The 27,234-nt window shown below is 46.0% G+C and overlaps 1 protein-coding gene across 2 annotated transcripts in view; it reads left to right on the top strand.

The window, feature by feature from the left end:
- LOC147734918 (putative glycine N-acyltransferase-like protein 1B) overlaps positions 1-27,234 on the top strand; it is a 75,285-nt gene that overhangs the window by 10,719 nt on the left and 37,332 nt on the right. For both annotated transcript variants that reach the window (XM_086953102.1, XM_086953103.1), the window contains exon 4: positions 18,404-18,530. In XM_086953102.1, coding sequence (XP_086809228.1) covers positions 18,404-18,530 — 127 coding nt within the window. The remainder of the gene's footprint in view (positions 1-18,403; positions 18,531-27,234) is intronic.

Below are 27,234 nucleotides of genomic sequence, written 5' to 3'. Positions count from 1 at the left end.
TCTCCTGGGAATTTACTGGATAACACCCTTTGCCTCGAGATAACCGCACTTTGGTGTGTGGTGTTTTATGGTACACTGGATGTCGTGTTTCCCGCCAGCTGCGGGCCATGCAGGTAAGAGCGGTGGGGCAGTGGAGTCGGGTGGGGCCGGGATTTTCCACAGATGACGATGAGAGAAAATTAAATAAATAGTAAATTTTCCCTCATCGACGTCTGTCATAATCCCTTCACTTCTTGTATCACCAGTGGCAGAGAATATCATATGCCTGGGATGTTCAGACAGTACCTTCTGGTTACCGGATCAAATTTTCATCTCATCCAGTTTTGGTTTTCAAGGAGGCTCCTCTGCCCAGAACCCCATGAAGCGAGATCCATTACTGGAAGGTATCCTCGCATCCCTAGACCTAATGGACGTATACCTGTATGTTCCCATCCATCTAGCGGATCAGAAGTTTCTTCACTTTCCAGTGGGCATGAGGTACTACCAATTCAAGGTGCTTCCTTTCAGCCTTTCATCGGTGCCAAGGGTTTTTAAAAAACTCCTGGGTTCCCTGGTAGGAATACTCCATTCTCAAGGTATTCAAGTCTACCCTTACTTGGATGATTGGCTAATTGTCTCTCCTACTTTTTCTAAGACAATGGAAGAGTTGCTACAGTTCTGCTGTTTTCTGGAAATGTTTGGGTTTCTCATCAACTGCAGAAAATCCGCCCTGGGTTCCTCTCAGTCTCTAAAGTGCATCATGCCCTCTTCCGAATGGATCTGGGGATGGTGTTCCTGTCTCCCAATAATCAATCGACTCTGTTACAACATCTCTCTTGTTTTCTGTTCCACCCTCATGTGTCTGCCTGTCACTGGCTGCGGAATCAGAGGGATATGGTCTCCACTCTGCAAGTGCTCCCAGGGTCCGTCTCCAATTGTATCACCACATGCATCAACTTCTTCGCCACTTGGATCTGGCTTCTCAAGAATACAAGGCTCTCATTCCTGTTTCTCCAGAGATCTCTCCAGTGGTAGTTGCCACCTCACAATCTCTCCAAGGGTTTCATTCTCAATCCTCCTCCAACAGCGGTCTTGACGACTGATGCAAAACCCAAGGGGTGGGCGGAGTTTCTGGTAGATTTCAAGGCCTGAGGAAGATGGTCCTACTTTGAGGCTCTCCAGTCCTCAAACTGGATGGAGTTGATGGTGGTTGGGCAGGTGCTTCTTTGGTCCGCTTCTCTCATTTGAATCCAGACTGCCTGTGTCCAGACAGACAACCAGATCAACTGTGCCTTTGTCAACCAGCAAGAGGGGATGCAAAGGGCTCTGTTTCTCCTTTTCTGGAAGATTGGCCTGTGGGCCGAGAGGAATCTCTTCTCTCTCTTGGAAGTCTATCTTCTGAGGAGGGAGAATGGGCTTTCAGATTCCTTGAGCTTGATGGTACCCTAGTCATCGACCATGTGTCTGTCGCCCCTTCTGTTTAAGCAGATTTTCTCTAGGTTCTGCTTTCCCTGGCTGGATCTTTTTGCCTTGAAGGAGACAGTCCTTCTTCCTCAGGTTTGCAGACTGACTCCCTCGAGGTCAGCCTGGGCGGTAGATGCTTTCTCCGTCCTGTGGTCTCAGGAGCCCCTGTTTCCTTACCCCCATTTCCCTTGATTTCTAGGGTTCTCAGAGAAATTCAGGTGGACTAGACATAGGTTCTTCTAGTCATCCCAGAATGGTCCTAGAGACCTTGTTTACCCCTTCCTTAGGTTTTAGCAGTGTGTCCCCATTTGAGGTGTCCCATTCAGCCGTCTCCACTGCAAGAACCTATTCACAGCATGTCCTCTCTCCTGTGCCTCCAGCTGGGGGTAATGCACTTAAGAGTTTGACCTTGTTGCCTTAGGGTTGTTCGCTTTTGGTGGCTCCGAGCATGCAGTTATCTCATACGCCTTCCACCCTGAAGTCTTATAGTCATAGAAGAACTTTGACTCTTGGTGTAAGGGGAAGGGTGTGTCTCCAGTTTGCTGTGATCATCATCAGCCCATTAAACACTTTTAGGGTTGGTTTTGAGTTGGATCGAGTGATGTGTTGGAAACTGGGTTTTTGTTGCAGTAGTTACCCCACTTTTGCCTGGTTTTTGATGCAACTTAGACTGAAGTGCAAAGGGTTCCTGCTAAGCAGGTCCCCAGTGTCAGTGTTCTTTTCCCAAAACATGTTCACTGGTCACTTGATCTCCAATTGATTAGCCCGGTAGCACCCCTTTGAGTCCCTAATAAGTGGTGCCCCTGGTACCTAGGGCATTGGTACTAAAGAGGATCCCTAGGACCTTCAACATATATTGTGCCACTCTAAGGGACCCAGCACCAAACCAATGCCGACTGCCATTGCAGGCTGCCTGACAAGGTGCTCTAAAAACTGAAAATACCACATGGCACTCACCATGTGTGCCATGTCCCCTAACACTGCATGTAATATTTTTAAGTCACCTCTACAGCAGGTCTTACAGCGATAATACAGGGTGCATTATATTATATATGAGAACATATCTGCATGTGCAGATATGCCCCGTTGCTGGCCAGTTCAATTACTAACAGTACAAGTGAACAGAGAAGCCATCTCAAGGTATGTTCTAGGCGTTGATTAAAATGAGTCTGCTGCCTACATTATGGCTTCACTGAAACATCAAAATACAGAAGGAGTGTAAATTTGAAATCACTTAATATTGACAAACTATCAAGTTTTTATAAGCATTCAGTCCCAAAGAAAAATCTTCAAATCCAAAGATGTGTAGTTCATTTTCTTTATTTAGCAATGTCAGCCAGCTAAAGCCAGGGACAAGTTACAGCTGACGCGTTTCGTCCCCATCCGGGACTTCATCAGGGCTGTAAAGCAAAAAAATATATATATAATCACAATTCCATTGACTACTTCTGCACATGATTACATTTGAATGGAACAATGATACATTGAAATAAACTCCTCATAGCACTTTTGATCAAACTTCAAACAGTTGTTTCTCTACCTATTGAACAATCTGAAAACACAAGCCTATACCATTACGCTTGACTTCATGACACAAAATGGAGAAACTGAGCATGAACCAATACCTATGTTTTAATTTAAACTGAGAAATGAGTCCTGGACTATAATCTTGTTTATCAATCATATGTCACTTATAAACATGACAATCTTAATACAGTTTGTCCCTTATAAGGTATTCAAGTTTCCCAAACTCACAACCTCATATAATGGCCGTCCAGCCTGAAAACATTATTAAGAAAAATTAAGCCTATTGATCTCACCTCCTGTAATAATACACCTGACATCAGAAAAAGGAGTAATGAGTGAAGAAATCTTGTCTTGTGTGTTGTAACCACCAGAGTCCCAATTTACAAAACTTCCTGTTATCCACAAAGAAAATTTGAAAAAAGAAGAAAAAAAGAGAGAAACTATATAATTCGCATAACCTAAATTCAAGGGGGCACTTTCTATTCCAAAGAAAAACACCCTTTGCTCACCTTCATAAATAACTACTCTTATTCAAATCCCAAAACAGTCTCTCAAGTCCACGAAATCCTTGAAGATGACCAATGATATAGATCAACTTGATCCGATTCAAACAACAATCTGTATATGGAAATATTGAAAATTACTTAATACATCCTCTTCCAGTCATCGAAGAGCTTCACTTACTACTAAGGACAATAATTCCACACCAAGCATACTACAAAAGACAAATACTCCGATTCATAGTGCAAGACTACTCCCCACAATCCACTGTTGCTTACCTTCAAAAGTGTTCAATATCTTTCCAATCACCCCAAAAGGTCTTTCTGTTCGCTGCGATCTTACTACATCACCAATTCTGATACAGAACTGCCCCGTCTTCACCCTTTATATCTACAAACTACAAAATTAAAAGAAATTTTTGCTTGGTCCTCCTTGTTAAACAAATCAAATCAATAAGCGCCTTCCTATCACCCCATTTAGGTCCCCCCTTCTGCTCACCTATTCAATCTCGCTTGCACATCAATCCATAGTCCAATCCAATAAGCAAACCAACAGTCTTCTTCCCTACTCAAAATACTTCAAATCATTGAGTACACAAAATATATAACTGCAAAGTAATTAATAAAAATTATTTAAAAAAGCCCAATCACCAAAATCTACTCAGTCTACCACACAGTCCCTGAGCCAGAACCCCTCCTCCTTCTTACCGATATAGTCAAAGTCCAAACGTGTTCCTGGCTTCCGGTCCGATAAATCTGGAATGCATGGACATGTCTTGTTCCCACCTCCCACCCACAATCACATTCTCCGAGGCCCTTCGTCCACCAATCATTAAAGCACGCTAATTATAATTATAACCCCGCTAGCTTTCCATCACGTCTGCTGTGGTGATTATATGAATCATAATGCACGACTTCCTTTCCGAAATTCTGCTCTAAGTGTCTCCTTTCTGGTCCGCATAAAGTATTTCCATAAAATGCACCCAAAATTACTGGATGATTCAGAAAAGGGGGTGGTGAGGAACAGAGTGTCTGAATTAAGCAGACCACTCTTACCCTTCCAAATATCAGGGCTTGATCCATCACCGGTATTTAGCTCACTGCACCATCCCAGCTCAGAACCTGGCTATATGCAAATTAGTCTGTCCCTGGCCCAGTGCATCCTGGGAACAGGGCAGACCAAACTACCAAGTCAATTCTTCACCAGAAAGGAGACAAGCTTCCGGGGACCGGTTTCTGGCATTTCAGCCGTCGTCGGCCCGTCTTGCTTGAATCCTGATGGTGCAGTGAGCAAGGGACTCATGTCTGAGTATACCCTGCCACACCTATAGTGGCCAAAAACGATTCAGAAAAGGGGGTGGTGATGAACAGAGTGTCTGAATTAAGCAGACCACTCTTACCCAGTCCAAAGATCAGGGCTTGATCCATCACCGTTATTTAGCTCACTGCACCATCCAACTCAGAACCTGGCTATATGCAAATTAGTCTGTCCCTGGCCCAGTGCATCATGGAAACAGGGCAGACCAAACTACCAAGCCAATTCTTCACCAGAAAGGAGACAAGCTTCCGGGGACCGGTCTCTGGCATTTCAGCCGTCGTCGGCCCGGTTTGCTTGAATCCTGATGGTGCAGTGAGCAAGGGACTCATGTCTGAGTATACCCTGCCACACCTATAGTGGCCAAAAACGATTCAGAAAAGGGGGTGGTGATGAACAGAGTGTCTGAATTAAGCAGACCACCCTTACCCAGTCCAAAGATCAGGGCTTGATCCCTCACCGTTATTTAGCTCACTGCACCATCCCAGCTCAGAACCTGGCTATATGCAAATTAGTCTGTCCCTGGCCCAGTGCATCATGGGAACAGGGCAGACCAAACTACCAAGCCAATTCTTCACCAGAAAGGAGACAAGCTTCCGGGGACCGGTTTCTGGCATTTCAGCCGTCGTCGGCCCGGCTTGCTTGAATCCTGATGGTGCAGTGAGCAAGGGACTGATGTCTGAGTATACCCTGCCACACCTATAGTGGCCAAAAACGATTCAGAAAAGGGGGTGGTGATGAACAGAGTGTCTGAATTAAGCAGACCACTCTTACCCAGTCCAAAGATCAGGGCTTGATCCATCACCGTTATTTAGCTCACTGCACCATCCAGCTCAGAACCTGGCTATATGCAAATTAGTCTGTCCCTGGCCCAGTGCATCATGGAAACAGGGCAGACCAAACTACCAAGCCAATTCTTCACCAGAAAGGAGACAAGCTTCCGGGGACCGGTTTCTGGCATTTCAGCCGTCGTCGGCCCGGTTTGCTTGAATCCTGATGGTGCAGTGAGCAAGGGACTCATGTCTGAGTATACCCTGCCACACCTATAGTGGCCAAAAACGATTCAGAATAGGGGGTGGTGATGAACAGAGTGTCTGAATTAAGCAGACCATTCTTACCCAGTCCAAAGATAAGGGCTTGATCCATCACCGTTATTTAGCTCACTGCACCATCCCAGCTCAGAACCTGGCTATATGCAAATTAGTCTGTCCCTGGCCCAGTGCATCATGGGAACAGGGCTGACCAAACTACCAAGCCAATTCTTCACCAGAAAGGAGAGAAGCTTCCAGGGACCGGTTTCTGGCATTTCAGCCGTCGTCGGCCCGGCTTGCTTGAATCCTGATGGTGCAGTGAGCAAGGGACTCATGTCTGAGTATACCCTGCCACACCTATAGTGGCCAAAAACGATTCAGAAAAGGGGTGGTGATGAACAGAGTGTCTGAATTAAGCAGACCACTCTTACCCAGTCCAAAGATCAGGGCTTGATCCATCACCGTTATTTAGCTCACTGCACCATCCCAGCTCAGAACCTGGCTATATGCAAATTAGTCTGTCCCTGGCCCAGTGCATCATGGGAACAGGGCAGACCAAACTACCAAGCCAATTCTTCAGCAGAAAGAAGACAAGCTTCCGGGGACCGGTTTCTGGTATTTCAGCCGCCGTCGGCCCGGCTTGCTTGAATCCTGATGGTGCAGTGAGCAAGGGACTCATGTCTGAGTACACCTTGCCACACCTATAGTGGCCAAAAACGATTCAGAAAAGGGGGTGGTGATGAACAGAGTGTCTGAATTAAGCAGACCACTCTTACCCAGTCCAAAGATCAGGGCTTGATCCATCACCGTTATTTAGCTCACTGCACCATCCCAGCTCAGAACCTGGCTATATGCAAATTAGTCTGTCCCTGGCCCAGTGCATCATGGGAACAGGGCAGACCAAACTACCAAGCCAATTCTTCACCAGAAAGGAGACAAGCTTCCGGGGACCGGTTTCTGGAATTTCAGCCGTCGTCGGCCCGGCTTGCTTGAATCCTGATGGTGCAGTGAGCAAGGGACTCATGTCTGAGTATACCCTGCCACACCTATAGTGGCCAAAAGTAGTTTGGTCTGCCCTGTTCCCAGGATGCATTGGCCCAGGGACAGACTAATTTGCATGTAGCCAGGTTCTGAGCTTTGGACTGGGTAGGAGTGTTCTGCTTAATTCAGATACTCTGTCCATCACCACCCCCCTTTTCTGAATCCCAAAATTACTGGAAGCGCCTGAAAAAGCCAATTCTACATCGCCAAACTATTAAGACTCAACTCCATCTTCCAACCGTTTATCACATCAAAAAGCGCTCTAGTCTAAAATTTCACTCATACTTTCGGCCTCGAAGTCTAACCAGAAAGACTCCCTTGTATGCGACCGGCCAATCAGAATGGTGTATCTTCTATTTAGACCAATCTCGCGACATTGAGCCAAAAAATGCACCCACAATTACTGAAGGCGGCTGAAAAAAACAATTCTACATCGCCAAATCTTTAAGAATCAACTCCATCTTCCAACCGTTTATCAAATCAAAAAGCGCTCTTATCTAAAATTTCACTCTTACTTTCGGCCTCGCAATCTAACCGGAAAGACTTCCTCGTATGTGACCGGCCAATAAGAATGGTGTATCTTCTATTTAGACCAATCACACGACATTAAACCAAAAACATCCCTATGATATTCACTGTTTGTAACCGTGTACGGCTCATATTAATTACTCTCAACATCCATGTACTATAATTGACAGAGTGCTAACAAGGAAACCATTCTAAGGCATTGATGCATCAAGGTAAAATCCGCTCACAAAGAGGCAGATTCTCAGAACCTGCCCCTTTGCGACCTGTATTTTTGCATTTGGGATGCATCATCCCAAATGCAAAAATCGCAAACTAAGAAATCGCAATATTACGATTACTTGCATTTAAGGAATCTCATATTGAGATTCATTAAATGCAATGCATTAAAGTTTAAAAAATAGCGATTTCGCTAATAGGGCTCGCAAATTACCATGAAGTTGAACTTCATGGTAATTTGCAAACACTTTGAAAAGTACATTTGTCAAAGTTTCATGCAGCACACACACATGCCCCGAGGGCATGTGTGTGCGCAACATATGTGCACAGATCAATTTTAGGGGTGCAAAAGGGTGTCCTTTGGACACCCCTGCGCCCTTGAAATCGCATTCTCAATTTGCGATTCGCTAATTGCGATTCGCAAATTGAGAATGTCTTCTCCTGGTTTTTGGTGGAATTAGGTCTCCTGGGTCGGGGTATGCCCACTTCCCACAGGAAGTGGACATATTGAGGGTGTTGTCACACTAAAGGTAGGAAACCCATTGGCTACTACCTGACACCATACCAGAACTTTTAGGGAGATGAATTCATTGTTTGTCACCAATGATCTCTCTGAAAAGTGTCTCAAGCCTTCTCTGTCCACTTTGACTCTGTGGCCGAATAGTGATATTTCTTTGTCATATGAGGCTGCTCGCCTTTCTCTTCCATCTTCTCTTCAGGGCAGTCAAATTAGAGTGTTTCTTTGTCATGGGTAATATTTAAGGGGGATCCCTTAGTGACATTTCTAACACTGCAGCATTGGCCTCTCCCAACACCTTTGTTTCCAATTACCGGCTTCAGTTGGGGATGGCTGAATCCTCAGACTTTGGTGCTCATGTTTTATCAGCTGTACGTAATCTGTGATTTCTGCTGTTGCATTAAAAATATTAAGTGTGTTGCATCATCCTTGGTTTCTGGGTGGAATAATCACCATGTGCTTAGGTATAGGTTCATGTGAAAGGAATGAGACAGGAAGACGGTGGAGGAGGTAATGCCTGGTTACTTACCGGTAATATTCATTACTCTGAGTCCAGGTCTTCCCCTTCCATTCCTGAGCCATGCCACCCTCCTTGGATTCTGTTTATGGTGACAGTTTTTTCTTTATTATGTCTTTCTTTGGTATTCTCTTGGTGACGTGCTTCCCCCTTTATGCATGATGGGTAGGGAGCTCCATATTAGAGGAAGCATTTTGACCTCAGCAACGGGATAGGTCCTGTGGAGCAGGTGAACTGCTCATGTATGAGAAATGGTACGGGAAGACCTAGAGTCAGAGTAATTTAGAAAAAAGCCACGCCTGGATTGTGTTACCAACATATAACCATCTGAAACATCAGCCATACTTGCAAGATTGTTTTAGGGATCACTACAAGAGGAAATTAAGTCTTCTGAGGCTGGGTTGGTTCTCGAGCAAAGATCTCACCCCCAATTGGCTGCGTACCTGGCCAACTTCAAACTGTCGCCTTTGTGGCAAGGGCGTAGAGTCATTATTGCATTTATTATGCATATGCCCTGCTCTCCAAAATCTAAGGAAGACGCTCTTGTTACCACTCCTAAGAGAAGCACAAGTAAGAACCTGCAGGGCGGCTGTAATAAAATGCCTTAGCGGGTCTTGGATACAACTTTCCTGCAAAACTATAAAATTCTTGGCTCACGCTGCCCAAGAGCTGGAAAACAAGGAAACAATTAAAGACGAGCCGTGCCAATTGGCCCGCCCAGGGCTGGGCCCAGTCTCTCCCTCAATCTCTTAATGGATACCCTTCATTCCACTTTTCCGGCATAAAAAATAAATAAAATAAAACAAAAAAACTTCATTCTGAGTTAACAATGTGTTACTCCCATCAAGTTACACTTAACCCCCAAGCACTGTACCCCCATTTAGAATATCTATTTGTTGACTGGCAGCTGCAATGAGACAGTTATCCCCGTGCCCAGTTCCATCTGTGTTTCTCAACTTTACACAGTAACCGCATATTCGAGCAATTTGCTAATGCTTTGCGTTACTTTGATGTATTATCTTTTTATGTTGTTTTTATGCTGTTTCAAAGATGTAAAGTTTTATCCCATGGTGGTAAGATCCACCCTTTTATGATTTTCACAAATCAAATAAAGTATTACTTACCTTTACCTTTAGATTACCGGTGAGTAAGTTCTTGAATAGTAGGCAACACAGGCCATTGGAATCATATACCCGAAACCGAAAGAAAATGTGTAAGTTAGAGATAGGAAACATCTTTCCTTATTAGTGCAAACATATAGTTATTCTATGGCCGATTTCCTTATTATTTGCAAGGAAGCAAATAATTAGCTTGAACTACAATAACAAAAGTCAGGCATTGGAACATCCGCATGGTCCAGAAATAATTCTTTGGTTTTTTGTTAATAGCATGAAAATCTACATTACTTGAATTATTTATTCTCTTTAACATTTGGATTTTCCAAGCTATATATGCATTATGCTAATTACTTTGATAGAGTGCCTTGCCCAGATACTGTCTTGGGTGCGTATATACAAAACAAGCTTTGGCATAGCAAATAGGTCTCGCTTTTGGGACCTTATAAGTATTTAGTTATGCAGTACAATATCGTTGGTGCAACAATATCAACTGTTGCATGGCTAAACACTTATAAGGTCCCAAAGGCGAGACCTATTGGCTATGCTAATGCTTGTTTCTTTTTATTAGTGTTGATATTGGAGTTGACAGAAATAACACTTCATTAAGATTTTCAGATGAAATAGGCACCTCTGACTGGAAGTAAGTGAAGTCAACGCCCCTCTGAAATTACAAGGGCACGAGCAGACAAAAAAAATAAGCAACACCGCGGGAGGAGGAAGGATGGGGGCAACAAGCAATGTGGCAGTGGGATGGGGAAAAAACAAGTAGTTCAAACCAATTGCGACCAGCCGAAGGACACATAAATAAATGTATGAATTCAGTAGTTGGTCTAAGTTCTCTATCAAAGGGGCAACACAAAAAAGAAAGGACGTTTTGAGTGTTTTTTTAAGACGCAACAGGTCACCGGGAAGCAACAGTTAACATACGCTGCCTGCATGCTCGATCTAAAAACGAGCAATGGGGGAAGGGAATGCAAGCAGTAAGGCACACAAGTAAGGAACACATGGGAAAGCAATGATGAGAAGGGACTGACAAGGAGGGAAACCATAAAAAACAAGACTCCTCCCATGCCCACATAGTGAGAACTGCACGTTTTGCTTCAGCACCGCTCGAAAGAGGGTGATGCGTAGTCTGTTGCATAACCCACTAAATACTTGAACCTGTCGGGAAAGCCATAATCTGGGTGATTCCAGATCTTGTGAACAAGCACATCAATTATTGTGGTGCTTTGGATACTTGTTAATGTTTTTTTAAAGATGTTGCACAGCAACGCAAACTGCTGTGCAACATGGCTTAAAGTAAATAAAAACAAAGTGGTATGGCGCCGTCAAAGCTGGCCGTGCCATAGTACTTTGTTTTTATTTACTTTGAGGACTGTTGCACAGCAGCTTGGGCTGCTGTGATACATCTTTAAAAAAGCATAGAAAATGCTGTTAGGTCTTGCATGGAAGAAACCTATTGGCTTTGCCAATCCTTGTTTACAACGCATGGCATAAACTTACATACATATGCTTATTGTTAGATTTGGGGGTCTCTGTTTAACACAGGTAAATACTTGTGACAAGCAGGGACCCTCTCCTCTAGTCGGGATAAGGGGGTCACCCTCTGAAATAACCCCTGCTCACCCTCTAGGTAGTGTGGCGCAAGCAGACAAGGCTTATCTCAGAAGCGTTTTACAGGTTAAGCATTTGTGAACACATACAGTAACTCAATGATAACACCACAAAAGGGATACAACACTAGGGTTTGTATCAAAAATAAGTATTTTATTTAAGGCTTCACACAAGATCCAATAACGTTTAAAATAGGCCACAATATTTTCCGGAATGCAGTGATTACTTCAAAAATGGTCCAAGCGCTTTGCGCCGACTATACGGTTATTTTGGGGAAGATCATATCGACAAAAGAGTTAACTAAACGTTGCGGACTCTCTGGTCCGGGGGGGCGCACACAGTTGAGTGCGAATCTCACAGTACCTTTCAATTTGTAGTTCTCGACGCGGACGATGCGTGGCAGGTGAAGGCGTCCCAGAAGCGTGCGTTGGCACTTCTCCGGTGCGAGCCCGGCTCGGGTAGGCACCTTGGTTCGGGGCGTTCGAGCGGGGGCCACAGGGCGAAGTGGACGGTCCCGGTCGTGGAGCATCACAGTGCGGGGCATGATGCTTGTCGTGCCTTTGAGCGGGGATGCCGTTCAGAACCCAGCAGCGCAGTACGGGACGGCCGGTACGCTTCGAGCGTACGAGCCGTACTTCTTCAATGCGGGGGTGCGGGTTAGATTTTTGGAGTGCAGCGCCATGGGGGCCATTACGCTTTGAACGTATGGACCTGATTCTCCTTGCGGGACGCTCCGGTCTTTGACTGCCAGTGGCAGGGGAGGCAGCGAGCAGTGCGGCTCAAGGGGGGTGGGTGCAGCGGGGTGCGGGCGACCCTTTAATAGACGGTGCGAGCTGTGGATCGTGCAGAGCGGAGTCACACGGTGCGGGGCGCCCACGGACACAGCTGCGGAGCGAACAGGGTTTACGAGTCGCACTCAGATCGCGGCTCCAGCGCCAGGGCAAATCTTGGCAATGTCCAGCGGCTCTTGAAGGCCAGGGGAGTCCAAAATTCCTGGGACTCCGTTCAGGGGACAAGCTCACCTACAAGCCCTTGGAGATCATCAGAGCACAAGTTGATCAAAAGTTTCTTTAGTCTTTTGCTCTCCTTTCACAGCAAGGCAACCACTGCAGGCCAATCCCCCAGGTCAGAGACAGTACTGCTCCCGGCAGCTTTCCCAGTTCCTTCTTGTCGGGCAGAGGTTCTTCTTGTTTCAAGCAGGATCTAATTTCTTAGGAGCAGGGCTCCAATATTTATTCTACAAATCTGTTGTTCTCTCAGGCCAGGGGGCCTTTGCCTTGTTCAGTCCAGTTCTTGAGCACTTTGTTGTGGTAACTCTGGCTTGTCTTTTCAGTGTGCAGGGCAGAGACGTCAGACGCTCCACAGGAGGTGGAACCAGCATTGTGGTGGCAGAGCACAGCCCTATTCAGAGTCTAGGGGCACTCCTCCCACCCATCTTGGATGTAATCTTCCTATTCACCACCTGGCTGCCCAGCCTGTCTCCTGGAATTCCCCAGACCTGTCACTCACAGAAACCAGACAACAGATACACATCAGAGCAGAGGCGGGCTGAAATGGTTATGCAAGCAAATACCAACTTTCTAAAAGTGGTATTTGCAAACAAAGAACATTAAAATAAACTTTACTAAAAGATGTACTTTATTATTCTAAGTTCATGCATACTAAACTTGAATTTCTACCATGTTCTCTGAGTCTGTTAGGATTATAGAGTGTAATAATTCCAGCAGCCCATTCTGGCCTATGGAGAACAGGTAGCCTTACAATAGTGAAAAACGAAAATGGCTGTAATTCACTATTAGGACATGCCACACACACCAGGGCTTGTCCTACCTTATGCTTACAATGCACCTTGTCCTTGGGCCTACCATAGGGGTGACTAATATGAAGTTAAGGGAAGGTTTCAGGACTGACAAGTGAGTGAACATGACCAGTCAGCATGACAGTACCAGACTGCACGCAGGTTCTGCAAGGGCAGACCTTAGACACATTTTACCAGGCCGCTTCTGTGGGTATCACAACCAGTGCTGCAAGCCCACTAGCAGCATTTGTATTCACAAGCCCTGGGCACTCCTGGTGCACCATACTAGGGTTTGACAGTAAACCAAATAAGCCAATAATGGAATCCAATCAAGATATACATTTTATACACAGAGTATATGCACTTTAGCACTGATCAGCAGTGGTAAAGTGCCCAGAGTCATTAAACCAACAAAAACAGGTCAGAGAGAATATAGGAGGAAGGCAAAAAGTTCAGGGGTGACCCTGCAGAAAGGGCCAAGTCCAACACTTATATATAAAGAGGGACACCGAGTGTGATACGCTATTTTTTACTATTGCTGAATCTAGGTAGGGGTTAAGTCTCACCAGAGGGAAAATCTCAAGTGGGCCATGCTGTCCCTCCCTTCCCTCAGCAGTGATAATAAATGACACATTGTTCACCGCTCAGCTGCATCTGTGTGTTTTCTATGCCATTTTTGCACGTGTAATTGTTTATGCCATGAAAGTTCCCTATACTCACCAATGGTAATAAATACCATATTACACTGTGTGTATCTGCAAACCTACATGTCCTTGCACCTTCTATAATCTGTTATCCTCATGCATGGCATCTACGCAGTGACAACCTTGCAAACAAAAACGATACTCTTTTAACACATTGATCGCTCAACGCACTCCCACAACCTCTCAATCTATTTCTACGTTAAAAACATGTTTATAATTAAAACCTGTTGCAGTCTAACACCACAGACCGATTTGCTGCTTCCACTCTGATCTATTTTTTTCCTGTCTTATAAAAATGAAGACGCGCTGTGCAGGATAATGAAAAGATTGATCTTAGTGTCAGAAATGCAGGCATGTCGGTGGCAACATGGGGGACACAATGTACAGAAAACTGGCTCGCACCCCTGCCTTGTGCCTGCTCCGGCCTTCGTCTGTCTCCAGCCACAAACAACTGGATTCATCAAGCCTTGTTGCAGCAACTTCTTGTCACAGCCCATTACCAAATTGCATACTGTTATATATTCCACTAACTGGGCCTCTAAAGTATCATTAACATGTCTCTTGGTCATTAGCATAATGTATGAGGAGTCCTGCTCCCACATGCCTCGACTTTGTTAACTCGGTAATGGAAAAAAAGCGAAAGGAAAAAAAGCCCATGACGATTGTCGCCAGCATGAACGTCATACATCTGCAATTTTCTTTGGCATACAAAAATGCAACTTCCACTCCTCTAAAGGCTTATAAGAACTCCGCCAGCAGCCTTTTCTGCAATTCAACATTCACATGCACATTGTATGCAATTAGGAAGGCAGCATGTCTTCATATACCTTTTCATTTCCAAACGTAATACTTCCTTGCATTCTTTTGTTGGTAACTTTACTGCACCACTGCCTTTCTCTGCAGCAGTTGTACCTGCTGTGTGGGTGTGTAATTCTTTCACCACACATCAAGTGTATTTACTTCTCTGCTTGCTTGTTGTGCGATTCTGTAGGCGCCTTTAAGTGGCGCCCGCTGTTTTAAGTTGGTGGGTTTCAGTGAAGCCTCAAGGATGGCGCTTCACAGCCCGGAAGTGTAATTAATGTCTGAAGCTGATGGGTTATTGGAAATCTGTTAAAAAGTCTGAGCTGTCTTCACAGCTTGTTCTAGCATCACAAGTTGGCTCAGGCAGTCGGATGTCCCCATCTGCCGTGTTTGATGTGGCCATCTGTTGGTCCAGGACATGCCTCGACATCTGAAAAAGCACACTGGAGATGTGGCAGCATCCTTGAGGAACTGTGGCTTAACAGGCATGCAAGTCGGGAACCCGGTCTTAAAGATGCTTTTGTGTAAGGCACATTATGAAAATGGGGTGACCCAGTAAAGCCAAAGGACCTGGGTATTGGTCGGTACAAAAAACAAATGGTCCTAGACTAACGGAGCATGAATTTTAAATTTAAAGTTGTAGCATTAAATGGCTGACAATATATATATGTATATATCCAATAAGGCATGTACAGTATTTAAAAAAAACATGAATTTAAATTACAAGGCCACTAGAGTAGTGATTGAAAACACAGTTTTAATCAATCTTATATGGTATTTTATCCAAAAAGACACATACAATGTCATATCCGCATGGTTATCATCAGAAAGGAAGTGTTCTGTGAAAGATCAGTGCTCGTGTGATAGAAGATAGGAAAAGCACGGAAAGGCACAGGCATGCTCTAATATTCTACACAATTCTGGCTTTCACTCCCTAGAAGCCAAACTCTTAATTTACTTGAAGATCAAATTAAAGCGTTATTTTCAGCCCATTGACACCTCCCTTGGGGTGCAAGTTAGTAAGGGTTAGTTCAGAACAGTTTTGGACAAGTCAGCTTTGAAATCTCCAGCTAAGACCAATCGCTGCTTCTGTTAGTCGCTGCTGATTCACAGTAACATCTGTCACAATTACAAGACCAATAATAAACCAGCTGCCTGGGAGACCAATAATAAACCGGCTTTCGTCAACTGTGTAAGGGAGGAGGCACAACGCCAGGGCCCCACCTTGGATGCCTGGAGCTGTGGGGGGAAGGGAGGGGATAGTGAGACCAGAGAGACAGAGAGGGTGGAGGAGCATTGTAAGGCTAAATGAGCCATTACAAAAGCCAGATGGCCTGTGCACGTTCACACGCATATGCACTCAAGCTTGAGGCCATCAAAAGCCTCTCTGGTAGCACTTTAAAAACCCGCTTACTAAAGGTCTCGCTTGAGCTAGCGCTTGTATAACAAATTTAGGCTAATAGATGGGAGCGTAGGATTTGGGGAATTATACCTCTTTCTGTTTCCTTTATTTACTTCATTCCTTGTTCTTACCAGCATTAGGTGCCACTAGAGAACTTTCTCATTGAACAGGGTGCTAAAACTGTTCAATACAACCTACAATGCTGCTCTAAGATGGAAATTCCTTTTGACCAAACAGTGATCAAACATAGGCACAAAACTCTTCAATTTGTACCACCACAGTTTTTCAGACTGTTGCAGCACTTGTTAATTAGTTTTTGATTTGGTTTTATTCTACAGGAAGGATTGTGCTGCACTTATTATCGCCTGTTTCATACTTAGGCGAATATTGCTATGTTTTCTTTCATCTCCTTTTCTATTTTGATTGACTGCCATGTGGGTAAACTATGTGGCATATCTACAAGGAAATGGTGCAGCGAGCCACTGCGGCAAATTTTGCCGCACCGTGCTGCTGTGTTATTTAAAAAACGCAGGGATGCGCCGTATTTACAATTCTACGGCACATCCCTGTGTTCCCTTGCATTGACGCTGAAAGTAGCTGCCTAGTGCCAACACAGACACCCTTGCATCATAGTGCAAGGGTGCCTTTGTTGCAGGGAATGATAGTTTATTTGCAGGAAGGGACACCTTCCTGCAGGTAGACAATCATTGAAAGCGTTTTGCTCTTTCTGTGTGTGCTGCAGAATGTAGCACACATAGAAACAGCAAAAACTAGTAGAAATAAAAGAGTTCTCCTCGTTGCACCTACTTTTGCATGGCTTTAGTTTTTGTTACTGCCTAAAATGTACATATCCTTGCAAATCTGGGGCAGCTTCCAAAAGCAATGGGTGTTGCGTGAAAGGGTACCACATTTACAAAGCAAATTTAAGCCACGCAAAGTGGCTTAACGCCACTTTGTAAATATGGTGCAGGTCATTGCGCCACCAGAACGTCATAACAAGTGACGTTCCAGTGGCATAATCCTCGTGTAGATATACCCCTTTAGCAGCTGCACATATAAGCATTATATGTACCGACTATCTTTGCTGCTATATCATAACTAATAAGTTCAGATTTTCTTTTTCAAATGCTCGGCTTATAGGAGCACCATATTGTTCATTAACTTGTAAGCTTCACTATTTTACACTTATTGTTTTAACTATGAATTGCAAAAAATGTTACTTATATTGTAAATGATTTTAGTTAACTTTAACAATAAAGGTTATTTACTGCAGGAGCTGTGATGCACATTGTTTTTTATGATAATTCTGGTATAGGGTGCCAACTACTGATGCAACGATTCATAGGTTCAACACATCAAGTTACAATATTTTATAGCTAATTATGGCTTTCAAGAGTGATAGTTTAAACACTGTATGCTAATGTGGCTCAGATGGTGTGTCCAAATGTTTTCACTTGACAGCAGTGGTTCGCAAACTTTGCCTGTGCTAAGTAAACTTTTCTCTGACGCTCATATTTTGCTGTGTGCAATTTGTAAAACAGTCACAATTCCAGACGCACTTTGCATTGAACACATCTTATGGCTTTAGCACAGGTACAGATTTGGAAATCCAGAATTAACAGCGTCAAAATAATACTGAAGCAAATAGCTGGTAATGTACAGGCATGGAGGTAAAACTAAGAGCCAAGCGGTGAGAGTTGCATCCATAGTTGAGCCGTAATTGACACCACTGCCCTTAGTAACTGTTGCAAAAAGAACTATTGATGGAATGGTGAACAATATCAAACATTCACCCCTAGTACAGAGATCTGGGCCTAAATCCATTGTTTTTGCTCCCCATGCTATTACAGTTTGGACCCAGTCATAGGCAAATCAGTCTTGACCCTTCTTCCCAAGGGAACAGTCCAGTCCGAACTGCCAGGTCCTCCCCGCACCGGAAACAAGGCCCCTCATTACCCCAATCACCCCTCATCAGCCAGGCTAGCTTGACTCCAGTGGCACAGTGAGCACAGGACCCATGTCTGGGCATACCTGTCTTTGGGACTGGGGGTGAATGTTTGCATTGTTCAACATCCTGTTCATCATTTGTTCTTTTTGCATTAGTTATTGTAGCACAACATTTCAAACCATTCGTTCCTTGTATGTTCCTGCAAGGTAGGGTTTGTGCAAAAAATGTCGGTAACTACATCCCCATGGGTGTTGGCGACTGACAACATCTGAAAGCTGGGAGCGTCATGAGGAAAGTGGTTGGCATGGAAACCAAAGATTTGGTAATCGACTGTACCTTTACATCTCAAAATGCTATTTATGGTTATTTAAATGTTTGTTCAGGAAATGGTGGATGATACCGACATCTACAGAAACATCTACTTCATCTTCACTATGGATTCGGAGAACCTCAGGGCGATTCTGCAGACCAGCAACGTCATCAACTGGAATCAGTGCCTCCGGATCGAAGGTAGGGGCAGCCGAAGGTGTGAACTGGATATTGGTGAATGTATTGGCTATGATCAACACTAATATGTTTTGTCTTGTTCGTTTAAATACATGTTTTTCTTGGTTACTCTCTATGAATTCAATAGCTAAATAGCCATAGATTAAAACATTAGAACTTACAATTGATCAGTTTGACCAAACACAGTGTTATAGATAACAATCCTCTGAAGAATGATAATTGGCAGGACATACTTTTATGTTCTGCAGAGCAATACCAAATTTGAAAGTTTAGGATCCATGGAGGTAAAACCTCTGCTGAAGTGTATATACATCCATGATCTATTTCTATGTAATACCTGATGAGGTGCCATCATCATATGGAAGAGGAGCATTTGATTTGGTTGTTGCTGTGCAGGGCGTGGATAATTGCCCTAATGTTAACTAAACTCACTATTGCAGGTTCATTAGCAAACATTGGTCTTGGGTTTCTAAATGCAGCCATCTCTAGACATCAGCCACCATCAAAATGTGTTAGCTCAAGAATTACCTCAGTTACCCAAGTCACTCTGATTTCCTCTATACTTGTCACAGCAGCTACATCAGCCAAGATCTCAACCTAATCCATCTCATAAACTGACTACAACTCTGCTGCTCAATGAAAATGAAAGGGAAAAGGGTTTAGGTATGATTCTGGAGAAGGTCCTTCAATGATACAATATTAAAAATCCGGTTAGGAAATGCAACAAGCATCAGATCTGTTCCCTTTGTCATTTGGGCAAAGGCTACTGGCTTACCCGAAACAAAAAACTCAAGGCACAGTGTATGGTTCGAAGCCTATGGGCTGCACAACGAATTACTATAGTGTTGAGTGTTAAACAACCAATCAGAATAAACCTTCCTAAACACAATTAAAAAACAAAATAAAAATAGAACAACAGATTAGTATTCAGGGAATATCAAGAGTATTCTGAAAGCATAATCCCCAAGAAGTAACAGAAAAGAACCATTTCAATTCACAAAACTATGGACCAGATTTTTGTTCAAAGTTTCAAACAGCCTGCTTTGCAGAATCAGGTTGCTTGCGACTGTAATAAAGCATTTTTTAATGTACAAAGCCCTAGTTGCAATTTGGTAACCTATCACCGAATCGCAAATTGGGTTTGTGATTCGGTATTAGGAAGGGGCATGTTGAGGGCATGCCTTCCTTATACTGAATCGCAGTGTATTGTAAATGGTACAATAGATGAGGGATGGCTGAGTGATAATTGCGCTAGGTTGTGACAAAATCTAAGGTATCAGTACGGACGCCGGTTCCTGGTTCCTGTGTCGGATCACACTACGTCCGAGGTCACTTGGGGCTCCACTGTGACTTTGAAGTTTTATGTCCGAATCGCGATTGATTGAATGAAGAGTCTCCAGACCTTTTAGTCCTGACAATACGCCTTATTATACGCCGATATTACTTTCCAATTAACGATAATTCATTAGTCTAGCAATATCCCTGAAGAAGTCTGTGGTCTATACCATCAAAGACGAAACACATGTTTGCGGCTTGATTGTCCTAAGTAGAACAACACCGTAATAAATGAAGATACGAAGACCATCTTCTTTGTGATTTATTTGAAGAACTTTATTGACTCTTGCTATTAGCTCAGGATATTTCTTTCATGTGTATTGTAAATGTTTTGCGAAATGCAGTTGCAAAACATTTGCAATATATCAACCACTTAAAGTAGGTGGTAACCCATTCGCAAATAGGAAGGGGTCCCCAAGGGCCCTCTTCCCATTGGTGAATGTTTATGATTTTTTTTTAACAGCAGGCAGTGGTCTTTAACAGCAGGCAGTGGTCTTACAGACCACTGAATACTCGTAAAAAACAAAGAAATCTTTTTATTTTCTCTTTGAAACGCATCACATTTTCCTTTAAGGAAAATTGGCTGCATTAAAAAAAATGCTTTATTTAAAAGCAACCACATACATGCTGGTCTGCTTACCCCAGCAGATCTTTGACTGAGGATGAATGTTTTGCCATTGTGCAACATTACGTCCATCATCTTGTGTGTTTTGCTGTTCACCCTCTGTTTGAAGGGTATACCCAGACGTGGGTCCCGTGCTCAGTAAGCCACTGGAGTCAAGCTATCCTGGCTGAAGATGGCGATAGCCAGAAACCGGTCCTAGGATGCTTGATTCCGGTTCAGGAAAGACATGGCTTGGCAGTTCGAGCTGGACTGTTCCCATGAGGCACAGGGTCAAGACTGATTTGCATATGGCCATGTCTGAACTGGGGTGGCTTGGTGAGCAAAATAACGATGGATTAAACCCAGATCTGTGACTGGGGGTGAATGTTTCCCCATTGTGCAACATTCCGTCCATCATCTTGTGTGCTTTGCTGTTCACCCTCTGTGGGAAGGGTATGCCCAGACGGGGGTCCCGTGCTTAGTAAGCCACTGGAGTCAAGCTATCCTGGCTGAAGACGGCTGATAGCCAGAAACCGGTCCTAGGATGCTTGATTCCGGTCAAGGTAAACTTGCACTTGAAAGGACTATCTTTTTATGTTTGAAGGTCTCAGCTATGAGTGCAGAGACTCTTTAGTCATAAACTTGTAAATGTGTTTGTGAATACCAAAAAGCACAAGCACCTTAGCACTGGTTAGCAGTGGTAAAGTGTGCAGATTCATTAAGATAGCAAGCATGAATTCAGTAAAAATAGGAGGAGGAAGGAAAAATGTTTGGAGATGATCCTGCAGAAGGGCAAAGCCCAACATGACCCCCCCTCCAGCCAAAAGTCAGGGTAAACTAGTCAATACCATGATGGGCTTCTCAGTTTAGGCCATACAACATGGATAAAGGCCCTGTTATGCAGGGGTACTTGTCAGTTCTACGCCTCCCTGAACTCCGTTGGGTCCCTCGTCTCTACTGACCGAGCTAGTGGACTGGCACATGGGGAACCCTTCTCCTCACTTGTGAACCCCATCTGTGAAGCACCTAACCTTAACTTGCTCACAGATGCATCCCAGTTAACAGAACAGTACCACCATGGCCAACAAAGCGATGTGGACCATTCCGCCCCTTGGATCAGAAATCTGTCCCAAACCCAAGGGCAACCCTGCTCATAAGGACAGTGACCAACAGAGGCCACTGACAGCTGTCAGTGTGAAGAGCCAGATCCTAGTCCATCCAGCGTTCTCTGACCTCTGAGGTTTCTAAGAGTGGGGGGCAACAGCCCTGGCTGTTAGGCACCCAACTTCAGCTCTATTTCCCACCAGTCAAAGGATGGTATCCAGAGACTGATCACTCAACCCAGGATCTGCAACCTGAGGCTGAACAGGGGACAGGGGTAAGTCCTTGCTCACCCTGCCCATCTATCTGGGCTCCCCTGCCCTCCACTTAGGAGTGGCACTCTCAGAAATCAGAACTGTTAGGGAGCCCTGGGCGGCTGCCTCTATAAGTTCTAATGACAATCAATCAATCAATCAATCAATCAAGGCATTTATATAGCGCACTACTCACCCGGAGGGTGTCAAGGCGCTAGGGGAGGGGGGGTCCGCTACTGCTCGAACAGCCAGGTCTTGAGCTGCTTCCTGAAGGCAAGGTGGTCCTGGGTCAGGCGGAGGTAGGTCGGGAGGGAGTTCCAAGTCTTGGCGGCCAGGTTGGAGAAGGACTTCCTCCTGTGGTGGCTCTTCGGATACGGGGGACGGCGGCGAGGGCGTGGCTGGTCGATCGAAGCTGGCGTGTGGGAGCGTAGAAGTTGAGGCGGCTGTTGAGGTATGCTGGGCCTTGGTTGTGCAGGGCTTTGTGTGCGTGGGTGAGGAGACGGAAGGTGATTCTCTTGTTGACGGGGAGCTAGTGCAGATCTCTCAGGTGTCAGGAGATGTGGCTGCGACGGGGGATGTCCAGGATGAGTCGTGCTGAGGCGTTCTGAATCCGCTGGAGTCTCTTCTGGAGTTTGGTGGTGGTTCCGGCGGAGAGGAAGTTGCCGTAGTCCAGTCGGCTGGTGACGAGGGCCTGAGTGACCGTCTTCCTGGTCTCGGTGGGGATCCACCGGAAGATCTTACGTAGCATGCGCAGGATGTTGAAGCACGATGAGGAGACGGAGTTGACTTGTCTGGTCATGGAGAGGGAGGAGTCCAGGATGAAGCCCAGGTTGCCTGCGTGGTCTGTTGGTTTGGGTGCGCTGCCCAGGGCGGGGGGCTCCCAGGCGGAGGGTGAGGATCCCAGGATGAGGACTTCCGTCTTGTCCAAGTTCAGTTTCAGGCGGCTGTTCATCATCCACTTGGCTACTTCTGTCATCCCTTCGTGTAGGTTGGCTCTGGCGGTTGCGGGGTCGTTGGTGAGGGAGAGGATCAGCTGGGTGTCATCGGCGTAGGAGATGATGTTGAGGTTGTGTTGGCGTACGATGGCTGTGAGGGGGCTCATGTACACATTGAAGAGGGTGGGGCTGAGTGAAGATCCTTGTGGAACGCCGCAGATGACTTCGGTGGCCTCGGATCTGAACGGGGGGAGGCGGACTCTCTGTGTCCTTCCGGCAAGGAACAAGATGATCCATTCTAGTGCCTTCTCCTGGATTCCGACGTTGCTGAGGCGCTGCACTAGGGTGCGGTGGCAGACAGTGTCGAAGGCCGCGGAGAGGTCTAGGAGGATGAGGGCCGCTGTTTCTCCGTTGTCGAGCAGGGCTCGGATGTCATCGGTGGCTGCGATCAGGGCGGTCTCGGTGCTGTGGTTGGCCCGGAAGCCAGACTGAGAGAGGTCGAGGGATCCGTTCGTCTCGAGGAAGGCGGCCAGCTGCTTGTTGACGGTCTTTTCGATGACTTTTGCAGGAAACGGGAGCAGCGAGATGGGGCGGTAGTTCTTGAGGTCGGTGGGTTCGGCTGATGGCTTCTTATCTTATCTTATCTTATCAAAGTTTTATAAAGCGCTCGCACACCCAAAGGTTTCATGGCGCTGACCAGCAGGGGAACTAACTTACAAGAGGCCATTAGCACTAGGCCGCAACCTGGGTGAACAGCCATGTTTTTAAGAGCTTCCTAAATGGAAGAAGGGCAGTGCATGAGCGAAGCTCCTGGGGGAGAGAGTTCCATAGCTTGGGAGCGAGGGTGGCAAACCTACGGCCTCCTTTGCGCAACAGCTTGTAGCGAGGGACAGTCAGGAAGATTTGGGAGGCAGAGCGAAGGTTGCGGGAGGGGGTGTACCTAAGAAGAAGTTTTTGGATGAACTGTGGGCCAGAGTTGTGAAGGGATTTGAAAATCATGCAGGCCGATTTGAAACTAACGCGGTGTTGAATCGGAAGCCAATGGAGCTGCCTCAGAAGCGGTTTGGCGGACTGCCATCGGGGGTGGTGATAAATCAGTCTCGCTGCCTGGTTTTGTGCCAGCTGTAGACGTTTGCTGAGGGTGACAGGTAGACCAAGATAAATGGCATTGGCGTAGTCTAAGTGAGACAACACCTATGCTCTTACAACCTGCGTCAGAGCAGGTCGAGTGAGCAACCGACTGATCTTCTTTATTTTCCGTAATTGAAAGAAGCAGGTGGACACAACGGAATTGACCTGAGGTTTTAAGGAAAGCTCGTCATCGATAACTACCCCCAGGCTTTTGACTGATCTAGACGGCGCAGGCGGGGACCCCAGCTTAGATGGCCAGTATTGGGGGCCCCAGAAACGGTGACTATCGCCGAACAGGACCAGTTCCGTTTTTCCCGGATTCAGCTTGAGTTGATTCACATCCATCCACCGGCAGATGTGGAGCATGGTGTTTTGGAATTGGTGGATTGAATCAGGGGAGTTATCAATTGTGAAAGTGAGCTGCAGATCATCTGCGTAGTTAAAGGTAGTGACTTTAAATGAATGAAGGGACTGAAGCAGAGGAAGCATGTAAATGTTGAACAATAACGGTGAGAGGGAAGAGCCCTGGGGAACTCCACAGGTAGTGTGGAGTTTGTGGGAGGAGAAAGGGGGGAGTCCGACCGCTTGGGTGCGGTCGCAAAGAAATGATCTGAGCCAGTCTAGGGCACGGCCGCAGATGCCCACCGATCTGACACAGTCGAGGAGGATGTTATGGTCGACCGTGTCAAACGCGGCCGACAAATCCAATAAGACCAGCGCTTGAGGTACTCCCAAGTCAGCACTGAGGCGTAGGGAGTCCAAGACCGCTACGATAACTGACTCGGTTGAATGGGCTGGTCGAAAGCCGGCCTGTGACGGATGTAACACACCTGACTGTTCAATGAATAGTGAGAGGTGGGAGGTGACGTGCGCTTCCAGTACCTTGGCCAAATACGGAAGCAGGGAAATAGGTCTGTAATTCGAAAGGGTATTGGGATCAGCTCCTGGCTTTTTCAGGAGAGGCAGTAGGACTGCATCCTTAAACGATGCCGGTACAGTCCCTTGGAGCAGAGAGGTGTTGAGAAGACTCAAAGCCGGAGTGGGGGCAGCGGTAAAAACCGTCTTTAGTATGTGAGGGGGGCAGCAGTCATGTGGGGAGCCTGATTTTACCCTGTTTAAAAGGGATGCGAGGGTAGTAGTGTCCAGAAGAGGAAAGCAGTCCAAAACTGGCAGGTCCGGGACAATGGCAGGAATGCTAGATTTGATTAAGGCAATTTTATCCAAGAAATATTGATTCAAGGTGTTACAGAATTCTTGACTGGCAGCGGGTTTACACTCAGTTCTGCCGGGGTTCGAGAGTTCTTTAACAATGGAAAAGATCTCCTTAGGACTATTGTTTGATTGCTCAATTAAATTGCAGAAGAACTTAGATTTGGCAGACAGGATAGCTTTCATATAGTCTGCGCGGGCAGTCAGGAAGCTTCTTTAGTAGGGCGCTGAGTTCGGCGTGCTTCCAGTTCTCCGTGAAGGTAGCGGTGTCGAAGGAGGTGTTGATGATGTCCCGCAGGTGGGGTGCGATGACAGCGTCGGCCTTGTTGAAGACGTGTTCAGGGCAGGGGTCGGTCGGAGATCCGGAGTGGATCGAATTCATCGTGCGGATGGTGTCTTCGGTGCTGATCGGGGTCCAGGCACGGAGGGTGGTTGTGGGGGGCGGTGGTTCAGTTGTGGCATGCGTCGGTTGAGTGCTGAAGCTGTTGTGTATTTCCGCGATCTTGTTGTGGAAGTAGGAGGCCAGGGAGTTGCAGAGGTCTTGTGAAGGGGTGATGTTGTTGTTTCGGGCGTTGGGGTTGGAGAGCTCTTTGACGATGTTGAAGAGTTCCTTGCTGTTGTGTGCGTTGTTGTCCAGTCGTTCCTTGAATGCAGTTTTCTTGGTGGCGTGGATCAGTTGGTGGTGTTTTCGGGTGGCGAGCTTGAGGGCAGCCATGTTGTTCAGTGTTGGGTCTCTGCGCCAGGCTTTCTCCTTACCCAGGCGCAACTCCTTACCCAGGATGTAGTCTATGGGCATTTTTGGACTGACTATGATCCTGTCAATGGGTCTGAGTTCCCTCACACACCTGGTTAGTGTACTGCTCTCGCAAAACTAGCCCTTCCACTATCATGGTCTGGCTAGTCCCAGTGCCCCTCAGAGCAGTGACAGGGATTCCATTGACTTTCACCTGGTGGAAATCACGACTCCCACCTTCCGGGATCACAAACTCACCCTCTAAGTCTATCCTCCAGCTGAGGAAGATCATGGCATGGTCTGTGACATGCACCTTGGATCTAATTACCCTTGCAGCCAAATCCCCCACCCCCCTCCCTTTTGGAGCACCAGTGAGTGGCATCTTAGGACAGACAGAGTCCTCCCGCAACAAGGTTGGAAATGGGGCACCCTGGGCAACTGCTCAACAGAACCACCTCCCTGTTTCTCAGAATGGGCATGGGAACCCTTTCCTCCTCCCTTATTCAAGGACCTGTCTTTGTCTCCTTTAACTTCCACTTCACTCTGCTGGGGGAACCAGAACCATCCTTCTTGGGTTCTCCCAGATACCTTCTTATAGAACTTGGTGCTGAGCCACTGGCCCACCTCCTCAGCAAGCTTTCTGGGATGAGCAAGCCTACTATCAACCAGACGTTGGTGCAGATCTGTAAACAAAGAATGAACATGTAATCTCTCCCAATCAGTTGTAGAGCACTGATAATTTTTTACCTTGCAAAAGGAGTTCACAGAACTCACCCAGGAATGTTGGGGCAGCTTCTGACTGTCCGTAAACTTCTGCCTGTGCTTTTCAGGGGCCAGTCTATACTTTCTGACTAGGGTTTCCATCATGGGGGTGGAGGAGTACCTTCTCCTGTCTCCCTTGTCTAGGGCCAGTAGCGTTCCCCTCCCTTCCAGAGCCTAACCCTCGGAGATCCTAGGCATCTGCAAATCCACCTAAAACGCTTCAAACCACTTGTCGATGTCCTCCCCCACAACAAAGTCAGGCACCAGACCTTTTGAAATATGAACCCTCTAAGTCGCTTCTATGAGGAGGCGTGGTCCTACCTCCTCAGGAGTGTCATAGCTTTTCCAAACAAAACAATATGAATACCAACAGAATCAACACATTAAGGCATACTGGGAAGGACATGAAGAGGGTCGTGCCTAAAATGCTTTCAAACACGTTCTTATCCATGTTCTTATCCACCATGCTTGTTTCTTCTCTCCCATTCTCAACTGTGCCATCTGCAGTTTAAACTCCCTCACTGCCCTCCTTTCAGACCGCTCCTCTGGGGACAGGTTGTGGGAAGACACACTGCTCCCTGCTCTGGCAGGGAATTCCAACTCAGGACTCAAGTCATCCCCCTCAGCTGAAGGCTGCATCTCA

The sequence above is a fragment of the Lissotriton vulgaris genome, chromosome 1_2 (assembly GCF_964263255.1).
Source record: "Lissotriton vulgaris chromosome 1_2, aLisVul1.2, whole genome shotgun sequence".
In the NCBI taxonomy this organism is placed as follows: domain Eukaryota; kingdom Metazoa; phylum Chordata; class Amphibia; order Caudata; family Salamandridae; genus Lissotriton; species Lissotriton vulgaris.
Note: the sequence above shows the minus strand (reverse complement) of the source record. Positions and strands in the feature narration are given on the sequence as shown.